This window comes from Rattus rattus, chromosome 1 (assembly GCF_011064425.1).
Source record: "Rattus rattus isolate New Zealand chromosome 1, Rrattus_CSIRO_v1, whole genome shotgun sequence".
Classification (NCBI taxonomy): Eukaryota; Metazoa; Chordata; class Mammalia; order Rodentia; family Muridae; genus Rattus; species Rattus rattus.
The window spans coordinates 121,433,699-121,460,249 of NC_046154.1; the positions used below are offsets into that span (position 1 = coordinate 121,433,699).

Sequence of the window (26,551 nt, forward strand, 5' to 3'; positions counted from 1 at the left end):
TCCATTGATTTAGATATTTTTATTGACCTTTTGTTCTTCAGAATCCCTCACGAAAAGGAGTAAGATGTTTGGATTTGTAAACAACACAACTTCAAGCATATTTACTGCTGTCCTCAGAGCGTTCTCATCTTCTCTGCCCCTCGTGCACACGTGGGCTGCCGGAGACTTCGGCACGGGGTGCTTCTGCTTCCCCCGTTCAAGCAGACTCAGCAGGCTCCAGGTGTTCCTGAGCCCTGGCTCTCACAGCATGGGCTGCGTAGTTAAGGCTGGTATTTTCAGTCCAATGCCAGTAACCTGAGAAAGGGTTATAGACCATTCCTGCCACAGTTTCAACTGACAGACCATCTGGGGGGAAAAAAAAAGAAATCAAAAAACTTGGACTCAATCACCATTTACCATTCAGACCACAGGAATACACAGCCACTCTTCATGTTAACGAAAAGTTACCAACTTGATGAACAGAATGCTCTGCAGCCACGCCTGCTCGTGCTAAACTGCAGGTGAGAACGCACACTCCGGAGCAAGCACCGGGTCAAACCCGAGCTCCCTCCCACTACTGTATGCTGTGCCTTTCTGAATGCCACAGAGAGATCACGTCTTCTGGAGCACTGAAATTAGAGGACATCTGTCTAAAGGAGCTCAGTGCTTAGAATTCTCTGAGGTTCTCAACAAATGGTAGCTGTCACTTGAGAGTATCTGTCAACAAGAAAGTATCTGTCTCCATAAGGTATCAATTTTAGTTTGGATTCTCTTTTATTTGTTCAGACAGAGCTTCACCTTATTTAAGACTGACTTCATTTTATTTTTTATTAATTAATTTATTCACTTTTCATCAGGTAGCAGCTCCCCTCCCTCCTCTCCTCCCAACCCTACCTTCACAAATCCCCCCATTACCCACTCCCCTTCTCAGAGAAAGGAATGTCCCCCACTTGGGTGCCACCTCACCCTAGGACATCGAAGACTGGCTTATTTAATACAGGCTTTCTGCATAGTCCACGCTAGTCTTAAATACACTGTCCTTCTGATACAGCCTTTTGAATGTCGTGATTACAAGTATGCATCACATTGCTCAGCTCACAGATCCTTTAAAATATCTTTTTGTTCTATTCTATTTTCAACAAAGTTACAGACATCTCTAAAGGCCACCACACTGCTCTGAACTGGCAATTTTAAGGAAAATATTTTGCTGATGCACTGTTGTCAACGAAAGCATAGGAAATGGTGTATAAGTACTCAACAAGACCTCCAAAATGTCAAATGAGTGAACTAAGAAAAGTCCCTTAGCAGATCAATACACAAGTCATGTATTGTGTCAAAGCATGGTAAGACACTGTGTAGAGGGCAGAAAGGAGCTTATGGGCCAGGAAAGAGTGAAGAAATGAGAAAATTACATGCACCCATGCTTAGATCATATTTGAAGGCAGGTGTGGGTCCATACTCCAAAGTAGAGTCCTGGGTTCTGCCATGGCAACCCTAGGTCACTTATGTAGGTACCAGACATACACAAGAAATGATTTGGAAGTTAAAAGTATCTCTGAGTGTAGAAGACTCAGGAAAAAATCATAAGATACACTGAAATAAGCAGAGCTTACCAGGAAAACTGAGCATGTGTAATATACCCTGACACCCATCCTTAAACAATGAAGACTAAATTATCCAAGAAAGGGTTTCGTGTTCACTGCTCAAGGCTAAGTGCAAGTCAGAGTAGGATTACTTCATAACTACAGTTTTAAAGAGTTTAAGACATAGTTAAAGAAAAACTATGGCTGGAAAGATGGCTCACTGGTTAAGAGCACTTCCAGAGGTTCTGAGTTCAATTCCTAGCAACCACATGGTGGCTCACAACCATCTGTGATGGGATCCAATGCTCTCTTCTGGTGTGTCTGAAGACAGTGACAGTGTACTCACATACATGAAATAAATAAACAAATCTTAAAAAAAAGAATGAAAGAAAACCAACATCTGCAACCTGCTTAAATAAATTGTAGATTATGCAATTAATCATTATACATGCACAACAGGTTCCTCAACAACTGAAAACCATTTTAATACTTACTTGGTTCCAAGATACTTTCTAGCTTTTCAGGTGAAACAAACTTCTCCCACGTGTGAGTGCCTTTTGGAACAATGCCTGCAATTTGCTCTGAGAAAACAATTGCCAAGGCATAGGACAGCTGTGTTTTGTTCACTGTAGTAATGAATAAAGAGCCGCCAGGCTAAAGGGAGGAAATGTATACACAAGTAAGACAGAGGAAGTGACGGGTAAAAGTCAGGAGCAAGTGTTAGGTACAGGCTTGCTTCTCCACTCTCCTGCTTTCCGAAGGAATTGGGTGCAGTTAAGACACGTAAGTAGCTATAAAACATAATTTACCAAAATAGCATTTTTCTCTCTTGGGAAAATCTGTTATTACAGGCAATCTAATATAGACACAGCCACTAAATCTATACATCATGCATAGCTTTTAACTCAAAATTTTCTTATTGCTATTTATGTATATATGTGTCTACATATTTATTTGTGTACATACATGTATATATATATTCTTTTGTATGCATTAAATACTTTATCTTGGTTGGTCTATGTCTACATTTATATTCTTTTTTCTTTTGTTGAAAGATGTTTTGCATATCTTTCTCTTTTCTTTCTTTTTATGATTATATTATGATTATTTTGGTTTTTCAACACAAAAGTTTCACTGTGTAGCCCTGGTTGGCCTAGGACTCACTCTGTAGACCAGGGTGGCCTCACACTCAGAGAGATCTGCCTCTGCCTCCTGAACACTGGGATTAAAGGTGTGCACCACCCAGCTCAGACAACATATTCTTATTTACTGTTTTCCCACCACCCAGGTCCTCCACACCTCCCCTCCAATCTGGATCCACACCCTTTCTGTCTTTTATTAAAAACAAAAGGGCATCTAAGGAGTAATGATAGAATAAAATAATAAAAAAAAAAGCCCCAAATAATCAGAATATGCCAATAGACAAACAAGAAAAAGAGCCAAAGAAAAAGCACCAAAAACACATACAGGCACAGAGAAACATATGTTTGCATGTACAGGAATCCCACAAAAACCCAACCTGGGAACCATAATATATATGCAAAGGACTTGTAAGGTTAAAAGAAAAAATGCCCTGAGACAGAGAACCTCCAAAGGTGCCCTGAGGTGTTGGTCGGCTACTGAGGGGCATGGGGCCTACTAAAAGAGTGTTTTGGAAAAAAGAGAGAGAGAGAGAGAGAGAGAGAGAGAGAGAGAGAGAGAGAGAGAGAATGCCACGGGGTCATGTCTAGTCTTTAGGTATGTACCAGGGATGATACATGGGAAAAGGACATTGAAGAGGCAAGTGATGGGGGTGGGGCGCAGAACTGAAGTCTCTAAGTGTTTTCCAGGAATACAGTGAACGGTGGGCATCTGAGAGGAAGTGTCCCTTTCAACTGGGGGCACCTAGTTTGACACATCTTAGTTTCTACCCATATGTGAGCTGTTAGTGTAAAGGAAAAACAGGTGAATGCAAAGCCCTTCTGTGTTTGCAATTCTTCCGTACACATACAGTTATTTTAATAGAAAGCTTTCGGACTTGATCCAGCCAGGGAAGCAGGGAAGCTGCTGCAGATCCTCACCTCTCCTTCTGTACCTGCAGATCCAACCCCCCCGCTCTGCAACAGACCACTCGCTTCTGTCTCCCTTCCCTCCCTAGGCCCATCTCCAGTGGGTCACACAGACTATCCCCTTCTTATCTCCCTAGCCCACTCTCTGTTCTACCTCAGCCCGCAATCCCAGCAGGCATCTCCTGGGAAGTTCGGCCAGCAAAGCAGGTGGGCCAACTGCAGACCTTCGCCTCTCCCTCCGTTCCTCCAAGTCTTCTTCCCCAGCCCTGTAGCATGCTGCTGTGGTCTCACCTCACTCTCTGTCCTGGGGGATCATCTGCTTTCCTCCTTTCTGTGAACACTGTACCACACACACTCCTAACTCATTCCCATTTCTGTGTGCCAGCTTCTGATATTTAGGAATGCATTTTACCTGGACCCGAGTGACCACACCTATCAGGACCCCAGAAGAATTTCCTACCAGGCAACACACAGCCACCACACTTGCCTAAGAACCAGAGAGGAAACAAACCAAGGGACAAAACCCCCACCCATCAAAGACAAGAACAGATATCAGCACCTAGAATTACAACCTTCCAATTCCAATTGGAAACAACCAATAGCATCCAGGACAATATGTCTCTACCAGAGACCAGCAAGCCTAATTCAGAAGGCGATGAGCATTTTAACATAACTGAAGCACATGAAAAGACTAGCCTGTAAGGATATAACAGAGGACCATTAAGAGAAAATAAATACAACCCTTAGCACAATCTATGACAACACAAACAGTGAAAGGAAGTGAGTAAAACAATTCAAAACCTGAAATTGGAATTTGAGAAAGAAAAAAAAAAAAAAAAGACCAAATGGAAGGAAATCTGGAAATGAAAGATTTAGGCACTCAAACAGGAACCACAGAGATAAGCCTCACCGAAACAATACAGGAGATGGAAGAGAGGACCTCATGCATTGAAAACACAATAGAAGAAATGTCTACCTAAAAATCCAGTTCTACAAATGGTGCTAGAAGGAAAACACCAGCTTAAAGAGGTTAGCCACACCCAAGAAAACACAAAGTATAGATAATCCTAGGCTAGCAAATCAAAAGAAGGAAACACACACACACACACACACACACACACACACACACACACACACACACACGGACCACGCTGATACCACAGCAACAATAAGAGGAATCAGTAAAGCACTGCTCATTGATATCTCTCAGTTTCAATAGTCTCAATTCTCCAATAAGACACAGACTAACAGAATGGATGTAAAAACAGATCTATGCTTTGGCTGCATTTAAGAAACATACCTTAAGGGGTTGGGGGTTTAGCTCAGTGGTAGAGCGCTTGCCTAGGAAGCGCAAGGCCCTGGGTTCGTTCCCCAGCTCCGGAAAAAAAAAAAAAAAAAAAAAAAAAAAAAAAAAAAAGAAACACATCTTAACATCAAAGTTAATATTTTAAGCAAATGGACCTAAAAGCAAGCTATTATTAACTTTTAATATGTTAATATTAAAATTATAATAGATAAGTTTATTTATATATAAAATATAAATATTAAATAATATTTAACAATATAGACTTTGAGCCAAAACTAACTAGAAGAGATAGGGAAGTATACTGCATATTAATCAAAGGAAAAACCTACCAAGAGGTCTTAGCAATTCTTAACATCTATGTAGCAAACACAAGGCACCCAAGTCCGCTAAGGAAACACTACAACTTAAGTCACGTATTATCTCTCACACACTAATAGTGGGAGACTTTGATACCCCACGCTCACCAGTTGGCAGATTATCCAGACAGAACCTAAACAGAGAACTGCTGGAGTTAACGGGCATTGTAAACCAAATGAACATAACAGAAATTTACAGAACATTTCATCCAAACACAAAAGAATACACCTTCTTCTCAGTACCTCATGAAACTTTCTCTAAAACTGACCATGTACTCAGACACAAATCAGGTCTCGACAGATACAATAAGATTGAACTAACACCCTATCTGACCATCACGGATTAAATCCGGCTATCAATAACAGAAACAACAGAAAACCCAGAAAACCGACAAACTCATGGGAACTGAACAGCCTACTACTGAATGAAAAACAGGTCAAGACAGATCAAGAAAGAAGTTAGGCTGGGTGATGGTAATGCATGTGCTTAAGCCCAGAGCTCAGGAGGCAGAGGCAGGCAGACATCTGTGTTCAAGGCCAGCCTAGACTCCAGAGAGAGTTCTAGGACAACACAGAGAAATCCTATCATGAAAAACCAACAGAGAGGAAGAAAGAGAAGGAGGGAGGGAAGGAGAGAGAGAGCAGGAGAGAGAGAGGTGGGGAGGGGGTTAAAGATAAGAGCATAATAAAAAGCAATTCTAAGAGTTATAGCAGTAAGTGTCTATATAAAAAAATTGGAGAGATGTATACTAAGAACTTCAGCACCCCTGAAAAAGAAAAAGAACAGAAAAAGAAATCACATCCAAAAAGGAGTTTTATCCATTTTCAGTGAATTCCAGAAAGCCTTCGATTTTTTTCTTATTATCTGTCTTTACCCATTTTCCTTCAGTTGTGGGCTGCTCAGTTTCCATGAGTTTATAAGTGCTGTGTTGACAACTCCTGATGGTAAGCGTGGAGACTTGGAGGAACACGCATCCATTGCTGGCAGGAGTATAAACTCATATGGCCACTATGGAAATCAGTGTGGCCGTTCCTCAGAAACTTGGAAATCCATCTACCTCACGATCCAGCTATACCCAAAGCATGCTTCATCCTCTCACAGAGACACTTGCTTAACCATGTTCATTGCTCTTCTACTGATAATAATAAGAAACTGGAAACAACCTAGATGTTATGGAACAGGAAAATTGATAAAGAAAATTTACACACTAGAATAGTATTCAGCTGTTAAAAAGAATGAGATCAAAAAATTTGTAAGTAAATGGAAAATGGATGGAAAAACTATTCTGAGTGAAGTATCTCAGACCCAGAAAGACAAATATGGTATATAATTGCTTATTGTAGATATTAGCTCTATGTTATCACTCAGTCTATGAAAACCAAGCTACAATCCTTGGAAACAGTGTCCCTTATAGTAAGGGACTAGCGGGAAATACACAGATCTCACTAGGAAAGGGAAACAGAATAGACAGATATGGAGGAAGGAGGGGCTAGAATGGGAAGAGCAACAGGTATTGAGGAGAGGGGGACAAAGGAAAGAAGACAGCTAAAATTAAGGGCAATCTGAGGGATAAAATGCAGTAGAAGCTACCTAAAACATATACACATATAAAAGCAATCTAAATAAAATCACCAATTAATGGGGGAAGTCAGAGCCCCAAATGGACATCTTTTGTTGATTTGTTGGCCAGAGATCCCATGAGACCCCTCCCAAACGACCCAGGCTGCTGCTAAGACTATAGGTTTCTCTCCACAAACTGACAGCCAGCAACACCCACACAACCTGTTGAAGATGTACCAGTCCAGCTGGGGCCTTATAAAGTCTTCTCCCCTAAGAACCAGTGTCTTTGATACTTTGCATGAGACCACTTTGATGTTTACAAACACTTTGATCTACACGGTGTCCTGCATGCAACAAATACTAGGGTAATGGCAGCACAGAGTTTAGAGGAGGAACCAGCCGATATCTGATTTGACTTAAGGACCTCTCCACAAGATGGAAGCCATATACAACACTACTTCGGTGACCAAGAACCTGAGTCTAGATATCCCAGGGACCTATCGTAAAACCAAAACCAGAGGGGAAGCAAACATACAAACAATCACAACAGTGAAATTCCTCCTAATGACATTCTGTTGTAACCATAGATCAATGCCTTCCTCAGCCATCATCAGAGAGGCTTCCTCCTCAGTAGGTGGGGACAAATACAGACACCCACAAGACATTACGTAAAAAGTGAGAGACTTTGAAACACTCAGCCCTAAATGTGATCAAATCCTTTCCCTCAGGGAAGCCTGAGGAAGAGGAGGCAGAAAGAGTATGCAATTCAGAGGGAATGGAAGACACCGGAATCAAATGGAGACAGCAGAGCCTCACAGGTCTGCACCAGGTCCTCTGTGTACACAGTATGGCTTTTCCAGTTAGTGTTTTTATGGGATTCTTGCATATGCAAACAAGTATGTTTCTGGTTCTTGTGTCTGCTCTTGTGCATTTTTCCTTTTGTTTGTTTTGACCAAGTCTGATGTGTTAGTTTTTTTTTATTATTTTATCATATCATATCATACCATTTCATAATTGTCCCTTAGAAGCCCATTTGCTTTCAGTAAAAGACAGAAGGGGAGTGGATCCAGAGGAGAGGGGAGGTGGGGAGGAAATGGGAGAGTAGAGGGAGGGAAACCATAATCAGGATATAGTATGTGAGAAAAAAAATCTATTTTCAATAAATGGAAATAAAACTTTCTTTAAAATATATGGGCAGGGGCTAGAGACACTTAATCAATTACTCTGATTAAGAGCACTGGCTGCTCTTCCAGAGACCCTAGGTTTGATTTCCAGCACCCACATAGTGGCTCACCACCATATTTAACTCCAACCCAAGGGGATCCAAAAGCCCCTTCTGGCCTCTGAGGACAATGCAAACACGGTAAACAAGCATACATGAAGGTAAACACTACTTTTAAAAAATAAAGAAAGACAAATTTTAAAGAAACAGACATGGACCAAGGCTGGAGAGAGAGCTCAATGGTTAAGAGTGCACATTGCGCTTGCAAAAAACACTCAAGTTCACTTCCCAATGCCCACACTTGGACGTCCACAACTTCCTGTAACTCCAGATCCAGGAGGGTCTGATAGCTCTAGCTTCTGTAGCAATCAGCACTCACATACACATACCCATAATCATAATTTTACAATCTTTAAATAGGTCATAGATTACTGCAGCATTAAGGCCTCATCAGTCTGGAAAGACCTGCTGTTGAAGGCAACACAGGGGCAGAAAGTCATCTCTGGCTGAGTTACCAGGCCCTAATCATTCTTTCTCAGGCTGTCTCTCCTGGCCTGCTTGCTGAAGCATCCCAGCACATTGCCTTGCTATGGATACACACTTTGAGAAGGAACCAAGAAGCCAGCTCTTACTTTCAATACTTGATAGCAGCACTGTATGAACATTTCAAGGTTGTTCACATGCTCGACAACTTCAGAAGCCACGACAGCATCAAAACACTCTGCATTCTCATTCAAGGTCTCCTCCAGGGAGCACACTCGGTACTGTATCCTCTTATCCAGGACTGGATCAAATGATTTATGGTGCTGTGCTATCTTAATGTTTTCAGCCACAGGATCGATTCCAACAACTGAAGCTCCCAGTCTCCCTAGAGGCTAATGGCATAAATACTGTTATGCTCAAGGAGAAAACAGAACACTTGTTAACAATAAAAAGTTTATCCAAATTAGTTATCCAATAGCAAGTTGTCGGCCCTAAAAACATACACATTCAAGCAACACTAAACAAAACCATCAGGTTATATTCATATACTCATTCTAATACATATGTGTAACAATAATAAAGGTTTTAAAGAGGCCATACATCTGACATGGGAGGCATGAGTGGGTTAGAGGGAGAAGAGGGAAGGGAGAGAAATGATGTCAATATAGTATACATTCACAACATTTTAAAATATTAATTTAATTAAAAATTTCCATAAGTAAAAACTGCTATTCGATGTTTCAAAATGGAGCATATAAAATACTAGAACTATAACAGAAAATATCGATCAAAGATTAAATTATGATGCGAAAGGCCCCATGCTAATGAGGACTAGGAGACAGAGCTGTAAGGCAGACACCTCCCTCCAGGGACAATAAGCACACATCTAAGTACTCCAGAGCACCTCAAAGAACCGATCCCCACAAGCAGCAAAACTCTTGCAGGCTTTGAGATGTATAAAAGGATGGACTAAATGTATTTAATCTCATAGAAGCTGCCTGATTTCTTAAGATAGAAGACATCAAACAAAGCTATTTGAATGACCTATGCCCATTTATTATTAAAAACAAAACCCAAAAACTTCAGTAGAGTTTTATGAAATTTGTTTTTAATTTTGAAAGCAGACCTTTAAAAATTAGTACTGTTCACTAAAAATATTATTTGCTAAAAGAATAAATGAAACAGAAGCCCACTTCTCAATTTTTTTACCCCAAATGACAAATTTTTGATCAAGACACATTAAACGCATGTATAAAATTCTTAAGCTATTAGAAGAATGAGTTGGAATTATTTTGAAATGCATTGTTTCTGTAAACATACTGACATGATCTACTTAATTATTATTTGAATTATTTTAAGAATTTATTCTTTTTTTTAAGATTTTTATTTTTTATTTTATTTTATTTATGAGTACACTGTCACTGTCTTCCGACACACCAGAAGAGGGCATCGAATCCCATTACAGATAGTTGTGAGCCACCATGTGGTTGCTGGGAATTGAACTCAGGACCTCTGGAAGAGCAGTCAGTGCTCTTAACCACTGAGCCATCTCTCCAGCCCCAGAATTTAGTTATTCTTACTAGCACTATTAGGCACATTAAGAAGTTCTCCTGTGGATGGCCTTATCTGGCATCAATGGGAGGAGAGGTCCTCCTTGGTCCCGTGAAGGCTCAATGCCCCAGTGTAGAGGAATGGGGGTGGGGGGAGCATCCTCACAGAAGCAGGAGGAAGGGAAATGATGGGATAGGGGGTTTGTGGAGGGGAAATCAGAAAAGGGATAACATTTGAAATGTAAATAAATAAAATATCCAAGAAAAAAATTCTCATGTGCACGAAAAATAGAAAAGGCTCTGTGAGGCACTTACTTCAGTTAATAACCCACCGCCACAGCCAACGTCGAGAATCTTCATCCCAGATAAAGGCTTTCCTGGATCATGATTAGTACTTGTTTTCAAAAGATTGTCTCTTTAAAATAAAAATTCACAATTATATAAAGGCAGACAACTACTTTTGTTTTAATGCACACAGTCTTCAAAGAACTATTCACCTTCATCTAATTGAACTTTCTTATCTCACTGTTTTACTTCTAGACAGGAGCTTGCTAAAAGACTTAAATAGGCTTTGAGCTCCCAATCCCATTCTCAGACACCTGAGTTCTGGGTTCACGGGAGTGTGGCCACCATGCCTAGTCCAGAGTCCTCATTTGAAATAAATCATTGAAATCTTATAAACATATCTTTTATTTTCAGAATGAAACGATCTACTTAATTTGTACAGTTTCAATAATTGAAGTTCTGAAGTAACCCAGCAATAATCTATTATTGATCTAGTAATAATCTAAAGAAACTTTCAACCTAATGTAGTCAAATGTGTAGGATGATGTCATTATGCAGGTGAAGGCAGGTACAAGACAGAACATTGGATGAGAAGGAAGGATGGGCGGGAGAAAAGTTTTAGAGGAGAAGAGGAGACTGGAATGAGGAGGAGAAGCAGCTGAGAGAGCATGGAGGTGGATGTTAGGATTCCTCTCTGCACATTTACAGGTTGTCATGAATATTCTTAAGGGATGGATGTGTACAGGATTTTGTGTATCTAGATGAGCAAACTGTATGTTATCTAGGTGGGCAATTATATATTATCAATTGGATCAGAGGTTACTGTGTTACGTGTTCTTTCATGTGTCGATTATCCAAGTAGGTTTCAAAGGCTGGGAGCCCCATCAACGTCAGCTCTCAAGAGAGTCTGGTGAGCCAATCTGTCTCTGCAACGTTTTCTTTATCAGAACTGCCTAAAGGTCTAACTGACCTAATAGGGGCCAAAAATATTTCAAGTTAAGTTGCAAAAGCAACCTGGGATTTTAGTACTCTTTCTACCAGTTAATGGCTTTAAAGAAGTTTTTAAAATTTTAAATTATGCTTCTGGGTATGTGAACTTGAGCCCAGGGTGCCCTCAGAAACCAAGTTAGGATGTCAGATCCCCTGGAGCTGGAGTGGTTGTAAGCTGCCTGATGTGGTGAGGGGAACCAAACCCACTCTGAGTAGCAAGAGTTCTTAACTACTGAATCATCTCTCTACCCCAAAGCTAGTACTTTTAAATTATGATGAGAAATATCCCTAATTTCCAAAGCAATCCTAAAATGTAAAATTTTACACTTTACATGTAAGAAAAGCAAAAGAAAAGTGAATGCAAATTAGCCAAGTATGCGCTTTTAAGTTAAGTTTCAAAGGAGTTTCTGGACTGTTACCTAATGAACGGCACCCGTAGGTCATTCATAGAATGAAGAGGCGCAAACTTCCCCTGCTCATCCCACCATGAGTGAGCCAGGGCCTGGAAGGTTTTGACCTCCTTGCTGTCAACTGTTTGTGAAGTACTGTACAATTTCTTCCAAGAGGACCTAAGGGATAAAAACAAAGAACCAAGCACCATCATTGTTTTAAAACTGGGTTCCCAGAATATGTTATAGAAAAAGATTCTAATTTATTAGACTCTAAATATAGAGATGGCTCTATTTTGATCCTTTAAGATCACAATCAAGTGCTTATATATGTTCACAAGCTTTTGAAGACAAACCTGCTGTTCTAGGTCACCTTCAATACAATAACAATAACAATAACAATAATAACAACAAGGACTATCACTCGTTGAGTACTTACTAAGTGCTGGGTACTAGCTAAGATGCATATTACTTTTGGACAACAACTATTACTTCATTTTGTGGCCGAGAAAAGAAAAGGTCAGAGCACTCGGGAAAAGTGGTTGAACACAAGCGATTCTACCATTCTGCCCTCTGCCCTCTGCCCTCTGCCCTCCATTTCCAGGGCTCTCTTCACACTCCACCATCTCCTCCCTGACTATGGTCTTCCTCTCCTAGGGAGTCTGCCGGCTCCATACATCACCACCTTCAAATCTGATTTCCACGATGAACTATAGAGAGATTATTCTGAGGTAAAAATCTCATTTTTCTCACATAAAATGCTTTCAAGGATTCTAGTGTCATTAGAAAAGACTAAAATCCTTGGCATGACAGAAAGCTGAGAATTATGGCGTCCCCAACTTCCTTCTTTCTCAAACTCATTTCCTCCTGATCTTCCCCCACTAACCATACTGCCTGCGATTGGCCACGCTTATTCTTTCCTCTCCCACCTTGCATGTATTGTTTCTTCTATCTGGACCATTTTCCCTACATCCCTTTCTTTCCTCTACTAATCACCTAAGTCTCTCACCCCTCAAAGCTTATTTTAAATAAAATGTTATCTACAAAAATCTTCCTTGGTGCTCAAATGTAAGTTACATTCCCTTGTTCTAACTCCTCCATCACTTCGTGCTTATTCACGGGTTGTACAGTCATCTGACATGTCTGTTACTGTCTAGAATACCTACTAAGAAGGAAAGGCATGGTCTGGCCTTGCATTTCATTTTATTCCCAGGTCTAGTACAGTTCCTAGAACATCGTTTCTTAGGAGACAATTGTCAAATAGATAATTTGAAGAAAAAGAATGAGAAAAAGCATATAATTTGTTTTCAGTCTCTTAATCTTACAGACACCAAACCCAGACAGTATTGCAGATGCCAAGAAGTGCTTGCTGACAGGAGCCTGATATAGCTGTCTCCTGAGAGGCTCTTCCGGAGCCTGACAAATACAGAGGCGAATGCTAGCAGCCAACCATTGAACTGAGAATGGGGTCTCCACTGGAGGAGTTGGAGAAAGGACTGAAGGAGCTGAAGGGGTTTGCAACCCCATCAGAACAACAACAATATCAACCAACCAGATGCTCTAAAGCTCCCAGGGACAAAACCACCAACCAAAGAATATACAAGGATGGACCCATGACTCCAGCCACATATGTAACAGAGGATGGCCTTATCTGGCATCAAAGAAGGGAAGACACTTGGTCCTGTGAAGGCTTAATGCCCCAGTGTAGGGAAATGTCAGGGCAGTGAGGTGGGGGTGGGTGGGTAGGGAAATACCCTCATAGAATCAGGGGGGAGGGGGAGGGGATAGGGGATTTGTGGAGAGGAAACCAGGAAGGGGGAAAAGAGGATAACATTTGACATGTAAATAAAAAAAAATATCAAAGAAAAAAAAAAAAGAATGCAAAGCAGAAAAAAAAGAGAGAGAAGGGGAAGCAAAACAAAGCTATTTCTCTTAGGTACACTTAGAGAGCACATTCTGTAGTCATTACTCTTTTTTTAATTTAAATTCATGTGTCACGTGCCAGTGAGATGGGTCAGTGAGTGAAGGCGCTGCTACCAAACTTGACAACTTGACAAGCTGTTTTTGATCCTGGGACCCGTGTGGTTGAAAGAGAGAGAATAGATGCCTGTGTGTAGTTCTGTGACCTCCACAAGGATGTCACGATAGCCAGGACTCGCGTACACACACACACACACACACACACACACACACACACACACACACACACACACACACACAAAGAAGCAAAAATCTGTAATGTTAAACAATTTAAATTCAAGTATCACTTTTCTCTAACATTTTTTAGGAATATGAGTGGAATTCCAAATAGGGATCCTTGGCCATGGTTAAGGCAAACGTCATTAATCAGGACTAACTTACAAAAGATAACCAGCTGTGAGTAGCTGCTGTTTTGACGAAGCTGTTTACCTACAGCCAATCTCAAAGGTGCTCATTCATCAGACAAAGGGTGGTCCATACAGGTGTGCACTGAGGAACTGGAAAGTATCTTTCATAAGATTAGAAACCACTTTGTAAATTAGACTGTAAACATGCAATTTGCTGACTTAGTCTTACTATTTAGCATCATATATCCATCGTAGCATGTTTGTGTTTGGTTTTATCACAAGGCAATTACGAAGAAGTAAAACCATCTCCAAGTCTTTAATACAGCCTTTTCTCTTTTCTTTACTGATAGAAATAAGGATGATGATAATGAACTAAACATCTGAACCTATAAGCCAACCCCAATTTAATGTTTTCCTTTGTAAGAGTTGCCATGGCGTGATGACTCTCCTCAGCAGTAGAAACCCTAACTAAGACAGGGTTATTAAGGGAAAAAGGCACACTCCAGGGTGGAAGTGGGCTGGTGAACCTGAAAGATACGTGTCTAATGCTCATTTAAAAATAAAAATTGTCTTTGAATTTAAATAAATAACATTCATGACTATGCACTGTATTTTCCTTCTAACTTTTAGGTAAACTTGAAGTTTTCCAAACCTAAAACTTATTACAAAATAATTATTAAAAAATATTTAAACAAGTAAAAGCGACTTAAACCAGACCACGTGAGCTTTAACATACTGGCCAAGTTCATTAAACACAATCAAAACTAAACTTCCATTACATGTAATTATATAAATCTCTACTAGAATAATAAACAGACTCACCTGTAAGTTTTTAGTCTGGTCAAACAGGAAAACGTTATCCTGTAAGATCTAAGCCACATGGTCCTGTGTCCACTAAATTCCCATGGCTTAATCTGTAGATTCCTAGTGAGCTGGTTCCCTGAGAAAGCTGAAAACAAAGGTTAAGTAGCCAGAGAAAAGCATGCAACTCCTACTATGAACATAACTGAAGAATTGTTACATGGTATTCTTACGGTGTTTTGCAAATGATAAAAAAGGGATAATAAGAGATAATAAAGGCATTAATTTGGGATTTAATTAAAAGTAAAGGTTTTACTTTTTCCATCTAAAAATTAAAATTATCAAAATTAAGTAATGAATATGTAAAATCCGTGTGTGTGTATGTGTATGTGTGTGTGTGTGTGTGTGTGTGTGTGTGTGTGTGTGTGTGTGTGTATTATTGGTAGATGGGCAGACAAATGGACATGTAATTATATTCTAAAATAAAAAGTTATAGTCTGTATATTCAAATTTACATAGACCTACTTCATAGGTTATTCAAATTATTATGCAATTAACATTTAGATAACATTTCCTAGAGACAAAAATGACATTAATCATGACAAAAGGACAATCCACTAAAAAGAGCAATCCTAAATGTGTATGTACTAAACAGTACAATTTCAGAACAAATAAAGCAAATTTGACATGACTAAAACTAGACAAAACAAAGCCACAGCTATAGTAGAGGACTAACACTCACTCCTCAGTAAGTGGAACAGGCATCAGGAAAAAATCAGCAAGGATACAAACTGGGCGTTGTTAAGCAACACAGATAACTGAATTTGTGAAACATTCCTCCCAACCTGCTACAGAATCTATGTTCTCTCAAGCATTTATAGACTATTCAGAAAGACAGACCAAATAATCATTGTTTAAGCTCCAAAGGAACTAAATTCATAGATCCAAGCCTTCTAAAAATGACCAGGCTCAGATAATTTCACTAGAGAATGTCTGCAAGAGCAGCAAGTGCTTCAACTCCCAAAGGAATCTTACATCTGAGCAAAGCTCCTGGAAGAAGGAATGACAAACAATGTATCCAGTCTCTCCCATAGAACCCGGCAGTGGCTGACAGTGAGTGCCCACAGAATGATATGCTCGCTGTCCCAGCACTTGGGAAGCTAAGAGAAGACTGCAAGCTGGTGCAGGATAATGGCCTTATCTTGTTTTGTTTCATTTTGTTTTTCTTGTCTTATTGAGGTTTGTGTTTGTTTTGATTTTTATTATTTATTTACTTGAGAGAGATAAAGAATATGAAGTCAGGAGGTAAGGAAGATCTCAGAGTAGTTGGGGGAAGAGAATATGGTCAAAATATATGAAAAAAATTAAGAAAAAATTAAAACAATAAAGCGAGACAAACCCTAACATCAAGGCAGGATACTTCCCAACTAATTTTACAAAGCTAGAAGCACTCTAAAAACCAGAAGTTTACAGAATAATTTGCCTAAAGAGCAGACTTACAAATCTCAATGAATACTAGCAAATAAAATTGTATTATATACAAAAGTACGGACGCACAACCATAGTGGCTGAGGCAGGTGAAGCAGTTTACACCCATCCATGATGAACATTCAACAAATAAGAACGAGAGGGAACTTATTTTACAAAGCATCTATTTTTACAGTTCTATAGTCCTATAGTTTGCATATAACTCAAATGATAAAAGATGCTATCCGCATCAGGAGCAAGATCTTAGCCATGGCTATAAGACATGAAAAGAAAGCAAAATGCATACACGATGGGAAGAAAGAAGTTAAAGTGTTCCTATTGTCTATATAGAACATCCCAAGGAATCCTAAATTTAGTATTTATTTATCTTTATCATGTGCATATGAGTGTTTCCCTGTATATAAGTGTACTCTGTGTATATGGAGGCCAGAAGAAAACATCAGATACCCTGGAACTGGAGTTCAGAGATCATGAGCAGCTATAGGTATTGGGAATGGAACTCGGGTTCTCAGCAAGAATAACAATGTTAACTGCTGAGACATCTCCTTAACTCCCAAGGCAGTCTAACATTTAAACAAAAGCTCTTGAAATTAAAAATTTGAGTTCAACGACCTGAAACAATCACCAGAAAAAAATTAGAAAATGTAACTTTAACAAAGCAAGATAGCTTAGCAGGTAAAGATGTTTGCTATCAAGCCTGATAACCTGAACTCAATCCTTGGGACCTACATGGTAGGAAGAGAGAATGGATTCCCACAGGTGTCCTCTGTCCTTGACAGATCTGCTGTGGTGTGCACTAACCCCACCTCCACATACACAAAATAAAATGTGAAAAAAAAAAAAAAAAACCCCACTGATGTTCACACAAACAACCCCAATTGAACTCAGTAGGTCTCACACAGAGAAGAAGCTAACTGTAGATGAGGGCCTGTTGAAAACAAAGGATTCTACAGGAGAGGAGGGGGATTACAGAGGATAATGGGAGGTAAGTATGATCGGTGTGTGTGCATGTGTGTGTGTGTGTGTAGTTGTAAAAGAATAAAACAGATGTTCAATATTAATAAAAACGAGAATTTAAACAAACAAAAGCCACAGGGGAAAAACACACACCTACCAAAATGTCAGCAATTTTAAAATACTGATATTACCAAATGTAGATCAGGAATGAAACAATCAGAGAGAGAGAGAGAGAGAGAGAGAGAGAGAGAGAGAGAGAGAGAGAGAGAGAGAGAGAGAAGGAGTATAGACACTCTAGAAAGCAATTTAGCAGCCCCCACAAAGTAAAAGATACACTAAATATTCAATTCAGCAACTGTACACTCTATCTGAGCACTAATCTCGGAGAAATGAAATGTACAGATACAGATATAAGTATCTATGTCTATACCCAGCCACACACACCCAGCCATGTGCCAGCTGCTTCCAAAAAGTAAAGCAGGTAAGTAAGAGCCAGGAAGTCTCACCCCCAGGTTAGCAGCCTCAAATACGGCTGCAGGCTGCAGTGAGATGGTGATTCCTTTAAGCTCAGCTCAGAGGCACCAGAACAAAATCCCAACTTGTTACCCTGTATCATTCAGAGGACAGCAGCCAAGTGCCATCTTGAGGAAGAACTACTGGTAAAAACAGTCACCCCAAAAGCCATATCTATCATGGAATAGCCACCATCTAAGGAACCCAATTTTGCCAGCTCCTGACAAAGAATGGCATACAGGCAGCTGTAAGAAGCAGAAGGACCAAATGAGCCAAAGGTCAAGGGGGCAGGAGCCTAGTTCACTGTGGGAAGTGCATAAGGCAAGCCAGCCCCACTCTCGCGTCAGAACCAGATTTCAAACCTGGATTTGATAGGTCTGATACTGAAGCTAATGGGTAGATAGAATGTTGAAGATGCCTCTGTCCTACACTGCTCAAGTCCACAAACTCTGAAATCCCAGTAGGGCATCCATACCCACAGTGACATCCTTCCAGCAGGGTGCTTAATACTCAGGAGGCCTTAAAGGTAGGGCAATAGGTTCTCTGCTTATATTCATCCCAGTGCTGAGGTCACTTCACAACTCCCTTGGGAGACAGCCTGCAACTAAAACAACTACCTATGTTATGCTATCTGGTGATGTTCTGGGGGTTGTGAGATCTAATGCTAAGCTAATGTGGCAAGCAGAAGCTCTGGCACACAAAGGAAAACACCTATTATGAAACTCTGGAAGACACAGGACACTCACACCATTCGGCAACAGAATAACCTAAAGACAAGAGCCTACAAGCTCAACTGGCCCTCCTCCTCTAGGACAGGCCTCTATGCACAGGACTAGGAACCTCCAGTGTTTAAGGAACTAGAAGAAACCTCAATCTCTATCTATCATCCATCCATCCATCCATCCATCCATCCATCCATCCATCCATCTTTCCCTCCCTCACCGCCCCCTGTGTGTGTGTGTGTGTGTGTGTGTGTGTGTGTGTGTGTGTGTGTGTGTGTGTGTGTGTGTTGGCTCTCTTTCTACATGTGGGTTTCCAAGCACACATGGATCAGGCTTGGCTTATCGGGTCTGGTATGCAGTGCCACCTTATGTCCCTCTACCATCTTCTTGCTCTTCTACTTGTTTTACATGTATGTTTGCCTGTTTGAATGTATGGACATGAGGCACTGGTCTGGTGCCCACACAAGTCAGAAGAGGGAACTGGACCCCCTGAAACTAGAGTTACAGATGGTTGTGAGCCAGCATGTGGATTCTGGGACGCAAACCCAGGTCCTCTGCAAGAGCAACAAGTGCTCTTAGCCACCGAGCCATCTCTGCAGCGCTCCTCTTTTTATTCTCTCTGTGTATTTGTTATTTCCTTCCACCTGTCTAGTTTTATGTAGAGGGCCGCTTTAACATTCGCCACCACAAGATGGCGCTGGCATCCACTGCGCCCCACGTGGAAGGCCAGGATAGCTTCCGCCATTACAAGATGGAGCTGGCCTCCGCCGCGCCAGCCGACTTCCTTTCAGGAAGTTAACTGTGCGCATGTGCAAGAGTGCCTTCGTGCCAGGTCTTTGCCCACTCCAGGGCGTGCCTAATGAGATCATGGGTAAGCGACCAATCAGGTGTGGATGCGCCGCGCTAGAGTGTATATAAGCCGTGCCATGCGGGCGCGCGGGGCTCTCCTTAAGATTGAATAAAAGTTTTGGCTGCAGCGAGGATTCGTATGTCCCCGCGTGTTTTCTTGCTGGCGAGGTCGCGCGAGGGACAGTTTTATTTATGCTTTTTTCTCTCCAATTAGGGACAGACATTTTTCTTATCCTGTTTTTTCCTTATTACCCTAATCTATACTTAGTATTTTGACTTTACCTTCTGCTATGTGAAACTTTTCTTGTGGAGACACAAATGTCTACTCAGCCCAAACAGGGAACCAATGGCATTCCACCAAAGTCCATTATTTTTGTATGGAGATAGTAGACCAGTAAATCAGTGACTCCACAAAAGGTCCCTAAATATGGCCTTCATTCAGGCAACTCTAGGACATTTCCTTCCTCCTTAGCAAGGAGTACAGTGGGGACATGCCATCTCTTCTTGTAACGTTTTAGTGAACGGCCAGTCAAGTTTTGAAGCTTTCCAAAACCTCCCAAGCACAGCATTTGACTTTTCATCAGTTTTTCTCCTTAGGAACTCCAGCTGGACACAAAGCTGACAATATTCACTTTCAGGGAACTGGGGCAGGACCCAATTCGCTGAAAGTGAATATTGAGTTTCCTTTCTCTTTTCTTCATCTCCTGAGTGCTTTAGCATTTTACAAACACTTTAGATGCCAGACTAGATCACGCAGGACTGCCAAAACCTATCCTACTTTGTAGGGATCACAGGACTCAGCAAAGCCACTAAACCCTATTGAGTCAACTTCTTCTAAACTTTCCCGTGGACATAGTTCTGTGTGGCCTGAAGACCTGGACATCAATACACGTTTCTTTTTCTAACTTCCCCAGTAATGCATGTCCTTCCTATCCTGTCTTCTGTTTCCTGATCTTCATGAGATCTTAGCAGGAGAAGATCAAGTATTCCTAATGGTTGGAAATGAGTCTGTCCACCAGGAGCTGACTCTTCTTATACTGCCTCGGCTTATATAGCTTTTGTCTAAGGAAAGTATGAATAGTTGTATTACTTAGTTTCTCTGCCTCTACAGCACTCACACTAGTCCCATTCATAAGTTTTCTCCAGAGCTGGGTGTAGTGGCACATGCCTTTAATCCCAGTATGTGATAGGCGGAGACAAGTAAATCTCTGTGGGTTCAAGGTCAGCCTGGTCTACATAGTGAGTTCCAAGATACCCAAAACTACATAGTGAGACCCTAACTCGAACAAACGAACAAAATATTTTCCAAGCCAAGCAGCTGAGAACAAAATATTGCCTTGCATGGTCTCCTGAATTCAACCATCCCCAAGGCTCACATCTATCTGCATGATTTATCATAGATTTTTGTCTTTCTCTTATTAAAGACTGAACCCAAAGGCTATCTTATATCACCTTTATCTTAATCTCTCTTACTGTGTGACTCTTTCCAGGGGTTCCAACATTTTAGATCCAAGGGAGGGAACTTAGGCACACACCCAGCCTTCGCTCTCTTTCATTTGAATCTTGTCAACTGTGAGAAGCAATGTGCCAACACCTCCAACCCTCTTCTTTTTTTCACTTTCCTTTCCAAACCAGAGACTGACACAGAGACCAGACACGGCATGTTTGTCGCTTGCTTTTTAAAAGAAAACTGTAATTGCTCCCTGACTCCCACAAGTTCTTTCTGGAAGATACCTAAGCCTCATATGCATGTTGTTATTGCCCAAAGCAAAGGCTGAAGCCACAGCTGCTTAAGATCACAACCCATACATCCCACTCTCAGGGACTGGTAAACATTTTTTAGCCTACTGGCTGTTTAGGGGGCTGTAGGGACAATTTTGGAATTTTGGTGTTTTTAAAAAAAAAAACCACAGAAATATTATAAGAATATGTTTTCATTTTAATCCCAGGATGTGGGACTGTGATTTGCCTCAAGCTCTAACAGAGGTATGGTTTTGCCAGCTGCAGATAGTTTTTGATTGTGTGATGTTTGGAATATCAGGGGGTATATAAATCTAGGGGCTGGTCCGCAAGAGGGTGAGCTGGTGGCTGTTGGTCTTTAGGGAGGTTGGTTTCAGTTTGTTAGTAGCTGTGGTCCAAGAAGAAACAAAAAGAAATTAGGTTAGGGATTTTCCTCTAATTCCTCTTTCCCCTCTAACCTTGTTTCTCACCTACCTAGCGTTAAAAGGTGAAACCAGGGGAATAAAAGGAGGGGAAAAAAGAACTTACGAAGCAACAAAGACCAGCTAAGGGGACATTCCCATAACTCAAGAGGTGGAACCCAAGAAGACATGCCACCAAGTACAGGAAGATGGCCATCCTGGAATTCCTCACAAAGATGCTCCACTCCCAGACAGCTCAGCCTTGGTCACATGTTCTGTCACCCATCTCATGAGGCCTGTAACCACCACTACAGTAAGGAGGCACACTATCTCATGGGGATAGATAGTCTTATTGGAATTTCTCCCATGGGTGCCTCACCCTTATTATATGGATCAGATTCAGTTGCATGTCTCACCATCCATTGCAGAGGTCATGCAACCAATCCTATCCAACTCATCCTTAGTTCTCTTGGTCCCTACTTGGGTGCCATGTGTTATGGGAGACTTTTCTTGGTGAGATACATCTATAAAATTAAGACAGGGAGTCAACCACAAACCAAAGTAACTATCCTCCTCCAAAGTACAACTGGCAAGTCAGTGAGTGCATCAGCACTAGTTATAGGAATGTGGGTAAGCGGTTACTAATAGGAGCAGTAGCCTCTGACGGGGAGCTATATCACTAAAAAGCCCACCCCTGCATAAGCAGGGGCTCATGCAGGGTTTACAAGTAGCTGACAAGTGGGTCAGAGTTTCTTAGCAATCTTTATTGCTTCTATAATCTTGGTGAGAGGTTTTTGTGACTCTTGTTCCTTTCAGCTTTCCCAACTTGTGAGAATAGTGTACCTCCAGATTCTTATGACTCTTCCCTCCCTCAGCCTTCATCCCAATCCAGAAGAAATTGTTACCCAACACTAAAACAATTTTTGTGTGTATGCACCTTTGTACAGTGTTTATGATGCTATACATGGATGTGTGTGTATGCAGTATGTGTCTATGCACATACGTGTGTGTGTGTGTGTGTGTGTGTGTGTGTGTGTGTGTAGGACAGCAGTTGACCTCAGATGTCTTTCACAGTCACGCTTATTTTTTAAGACAAAGACTCTAACTGAACCTGAAGCTCATTCATTTGGCTAGGCTGACTGGCCAGTGAACTTCAGGGATCCACCCATCTCTGTCCACCCCATTTGCCACTGCAGGAGTTACAGATAAGCCACTGCAACTGGTTTTTATGTGGGTTCTGCATCTATGCTTAGGATCTCCTGCTGAGTGTTGACTACACTGTCAAACAGACATACTGGTAAAGCCAACCTCTGACACATGGAGAAGACGGACTTCACCAGCAGCAATGGAATGACATCCATAGTTCTCACCCTGCATGGGCCAATTAAAAATAGAGCAAAGTCCTCAATTTAAGATGTGAGACTCTGAAAGTGCTAAAAGGAAACAAAGAAAACAGTGCACCCACAGGGAAACCAATATCACAGAAAATCCCCAAAACTGATAAATGGGAAATCTCTTATGAGAAATTAAGAGTCTATAACAACAAAAGAAATAAATACTAGTGTAAAGAGACAGCCAAAAAACAAAATGTATATATGATCCAAGGGATTAATTTCCAAGATATATAAAGAATAGCAAAAATTAATCCCCCCTCCCTAAATCATCCAGTTACAATAAGCTGAAAAACAAAAACAAAAAACAAAAAACAAAAACCAGGACAGTGGGTAAGGCTCTTCCCACTACATAGTACTCTCGAGTTCAACCCCCAGGACCTGCATGGTAGAGAGAACCAAATGATACAAGTTATCCTCTGACCTCCATACATATGCCCACAATCACACAAAACAGATACATAGGGGGAAAGTTACCGGAACACAAATGCGCAATAAAGCTTGACAAAGTATTCAAGGACCTCAGCTCTCAGGGAAACACAAGGAAACTCATGCAGGAACTATGGAGATCTGTGTGGAGGTTCCTAAATAAATAAATAAATAAAAGAATAAACAGAACCATCATCAGATGCAGCCACACCACTCCTTGATCTCTAGCCAAAGGACTCTTAAATCAACACACAGAGTACATCCACACCCACCCTTATAACTTAAGTATTCACAGTAGCCAAGGAATGGAAGCGACTTAGCTATCCACCAACAGACATAGAAAATGTAGTATATACACACAACAAAGTTTATATTGCCTGAAGAAAAACGAGATTAATGGTATTTTCAGGAAAATAAATCAAGTAAAAATCAATTAGGCAAAATAAGCCAGATTCAGAAAAATGAAGACCATATTTTTTTTTCTCCTATTTTAAACCCAAATTTACAATTATAGCTGGGTCTGGTCATCCATGCCTTTAAGAGCATGGCCTTCCTGGTCTATGCAGCAAGGTCCAGGTCAGTCAGGACCACATAATGAGGCCAAGTCCCAAAGATAAGCAAAAAGTATAACCATGCAATCTAAACAAAGAATATTTGTATATTTGGGGCAGGTTTTCTTTTTTCAATTTGTGAGTCTTAGTTTTCTTTTCTAATCACAAAGTTCACTATAGGCTATCTCTCCAACACTCCTGTGAGCATCCAGTCTCTCTCCTTAGAGACAGCTGGGTCACTGGATTTGTGTGCAAGTTTCCAGAAACTTTGTATACATACACCAGTATCTTAATGTGTCCATTCCTGCCATTTTGCACAACATACACATTCTCCTGCAGCTTTCTTTCTTTCTTTTAATCTACCAATTTTTCTTGGAGACTGCTTCATAATATTATATAAAGAAGTTCTTTTGCTTTAATTAAGAACTTCACAGTAACCCTTGCATGGCTATGTTACAATTTATTCAAGCAGCACCTTATTAAGGGGCATTTAACTTATTTCTTTTTTCTAATACAAAAACCATGGAACTGAATTAAATAATTTTCTATATATTAAAATACCAAACAATATATCCAAATGTGAGCAATGGTCATTCACAGATATTAAATCAATATACATTGATTTAATCAATATACATTGATTTAATCAATGTATAGATAAGTGTCTAGTGCCTGGTGATTCATACTGATCACCCATTCAATGCTAATTAGATATTTCTATCCTTGACAATTGGTGAAAATGCTTTACTAGTGTGGTTTTAAATCACCATGGGTGAGCTAAAGTATCTCTTTTTTCAATATGATCATCATTTACATACCACTTTTGCCTTTTTGTAGCCTGCATAAAGGTTTTTCCAGTTTTTGTTGTTGTTTGTTTGTTTGTGTTACTGTTGTTCTGAGATGGGGATCTCATGCTGTATCCCAGCTATCTGAAACTTGCTGTAGAGTCCAGGCTGGCCTCGAACTGGTTAACAGTCATTTTTATTTTACCTGTTTGCCTACATGTACACTGTGTATACACCATGTTTGCAGTATCCACGAAGGCCATTTGAATCCAATGGGACTAGGGTTTGAATCCAATGGGACAGTTGTGAACAGCCATGTGGATGCTGGAGTCAGCTTCTAGCACCCATGTTGGGGAGCTCAAAAGCACCTGTAACTCCTTTTGTCGGGACTCTGCTGCTGGCTTCGGGCCATCACAGATGCCTTCACATAGGGCAAACATTAAAAGCCGGGTGTGCTGGTATACACATTTAATTCAAGCACCTGGTAGGAAGAGGCAGGCAAATCCTTGAGTTTAAAGCTAGCCTGATCTATATAGTGAGTTTCAGCTATTACAAACAAACAAACAAACAAACACACATTATGTCTCATGTCATTTGTCATTTCCAGCTCTCAGAATAGTCACTTTCAAGGAGTATACATGGCTTCTTATGAACCTGTCATGTATTCCTCTCCTGCCCTCTAAGGACACTTGTTCTTCATCTCTGATTCCAAATACAGACTAGATGCTCCTCCTACAAAATGTATAATTTTATTGGTTCTTTTTAAATTTTCTTATTATAAAAGGCACACACTAAAACGTTTTTTAAAAGTGGACTAGAGACGTTCTGGATCTCTGGAACAATGGCTCAGATTGTTCTGGAGGACAAAGTTTAGACAATAAAAGAGTATAAAAGTATATAAAGACCATAAAAGCATATAAAAGACAGTAAGATTACAAAATCACCTACCCAGAAAATTAAAGTTGGAGTCGTATTTCTGTCTAAATCTCCAAGTTCATTAATACTGACTTATACCGTGCTCTCTTAAAAACTAATCATTTTTTCAGTAGGATTTATTGCTGTTACTGTCATATTAAAACTCCCAACCATACCAATCTCTACCATATAGTAGTCATTTTCTTGTAAAGGATGAGCCTAATTTTCTGCTTACTACTTGGGGGTTCAAAATCAATAGCACCAAATGCAATTACTTTCTTTAACTTATTTGCCAATCAAGCACATAATGCCTTAAATTCTTTAGCAGGGGTGGTTAGGTAGTTAGCAACAAAATAGTAAAACAGTGTTATGAGAGTGCCCGGTGTGTCTTTCTTGGTTTGGTACGGAAAGCAAGAACCACCCCCAGGTTCCAGCAAGTTCCAGCAAGGTTCCAGGACGGCTCCTGGCCCACAGGCTCTGAGAACTCAAATAAAATAGGGCAAAGGTCTTAGGCTACATGGCGGCGGCACACGAGAAACGCTCTCCGAGGCCCAGATCCTTAGTCCTCAGCATTTTCCTGGCTTCTCAGAACTGGGGGGTTGTAGCCAGTGGAGAGAGCAGCACCAAGTCCTGGAGGTCATGCAGGAGGAGGACCTGGCGGTGTGGCACTGCTTTTAAGCTGAACCCACAGAGCGGGACGGCCCACCGCTCTCTGCCGCGCTTGCGCAGAGCCGCCACTGGCAACCCAGGCTCGCGGAAGAACCTCCGCACCGACACTCACCAGTCCATGAAGTTACACCAGGAGGCTCGGCTACCGCGCTGGGGCACGCAAACCCAAGTGTTTCTAGGAAACGAACCCCACGAGAGCTCAGCCTTCCACCTCTCCACATCGCGACCAGAATCCTACTCCTTTTCCGGTCCCTCCTCACA

The 26,551-nt window shown here is 40.9% G+C and overlaps 1 protein-coding gene across 1 annotated transcript; it reads right to left on the reverse strand.

Moving 5' to 3' along the window:
- Coq3 (coenzyme Q3, methyltransferase) lies at positions 1 to 26,551 on the reverse strand. Its single transcript, XM_032905222.1, has 7 exons — positions 26,403 to 26,551; positions 14,902 to 15,028; positions 11,783 to 11,932; positions 10,404 to 10,503; positions 8,688 to 8,930; positions 2,057 to 2,216; positions 1 to 345 (listed from the first exon to the last, which is right to left on the reverse strand). Exons 1-7 carry the CDS (start codon positions 26,509 to 26,511, stop codon positions 197 to 199), a joined length of 1,038 nt encoding a protein of 345 aa, XP_032761113.1. The 5' UTR covers positions 26,512 to 26,551; the 3' UTR covers positions 1 to 196.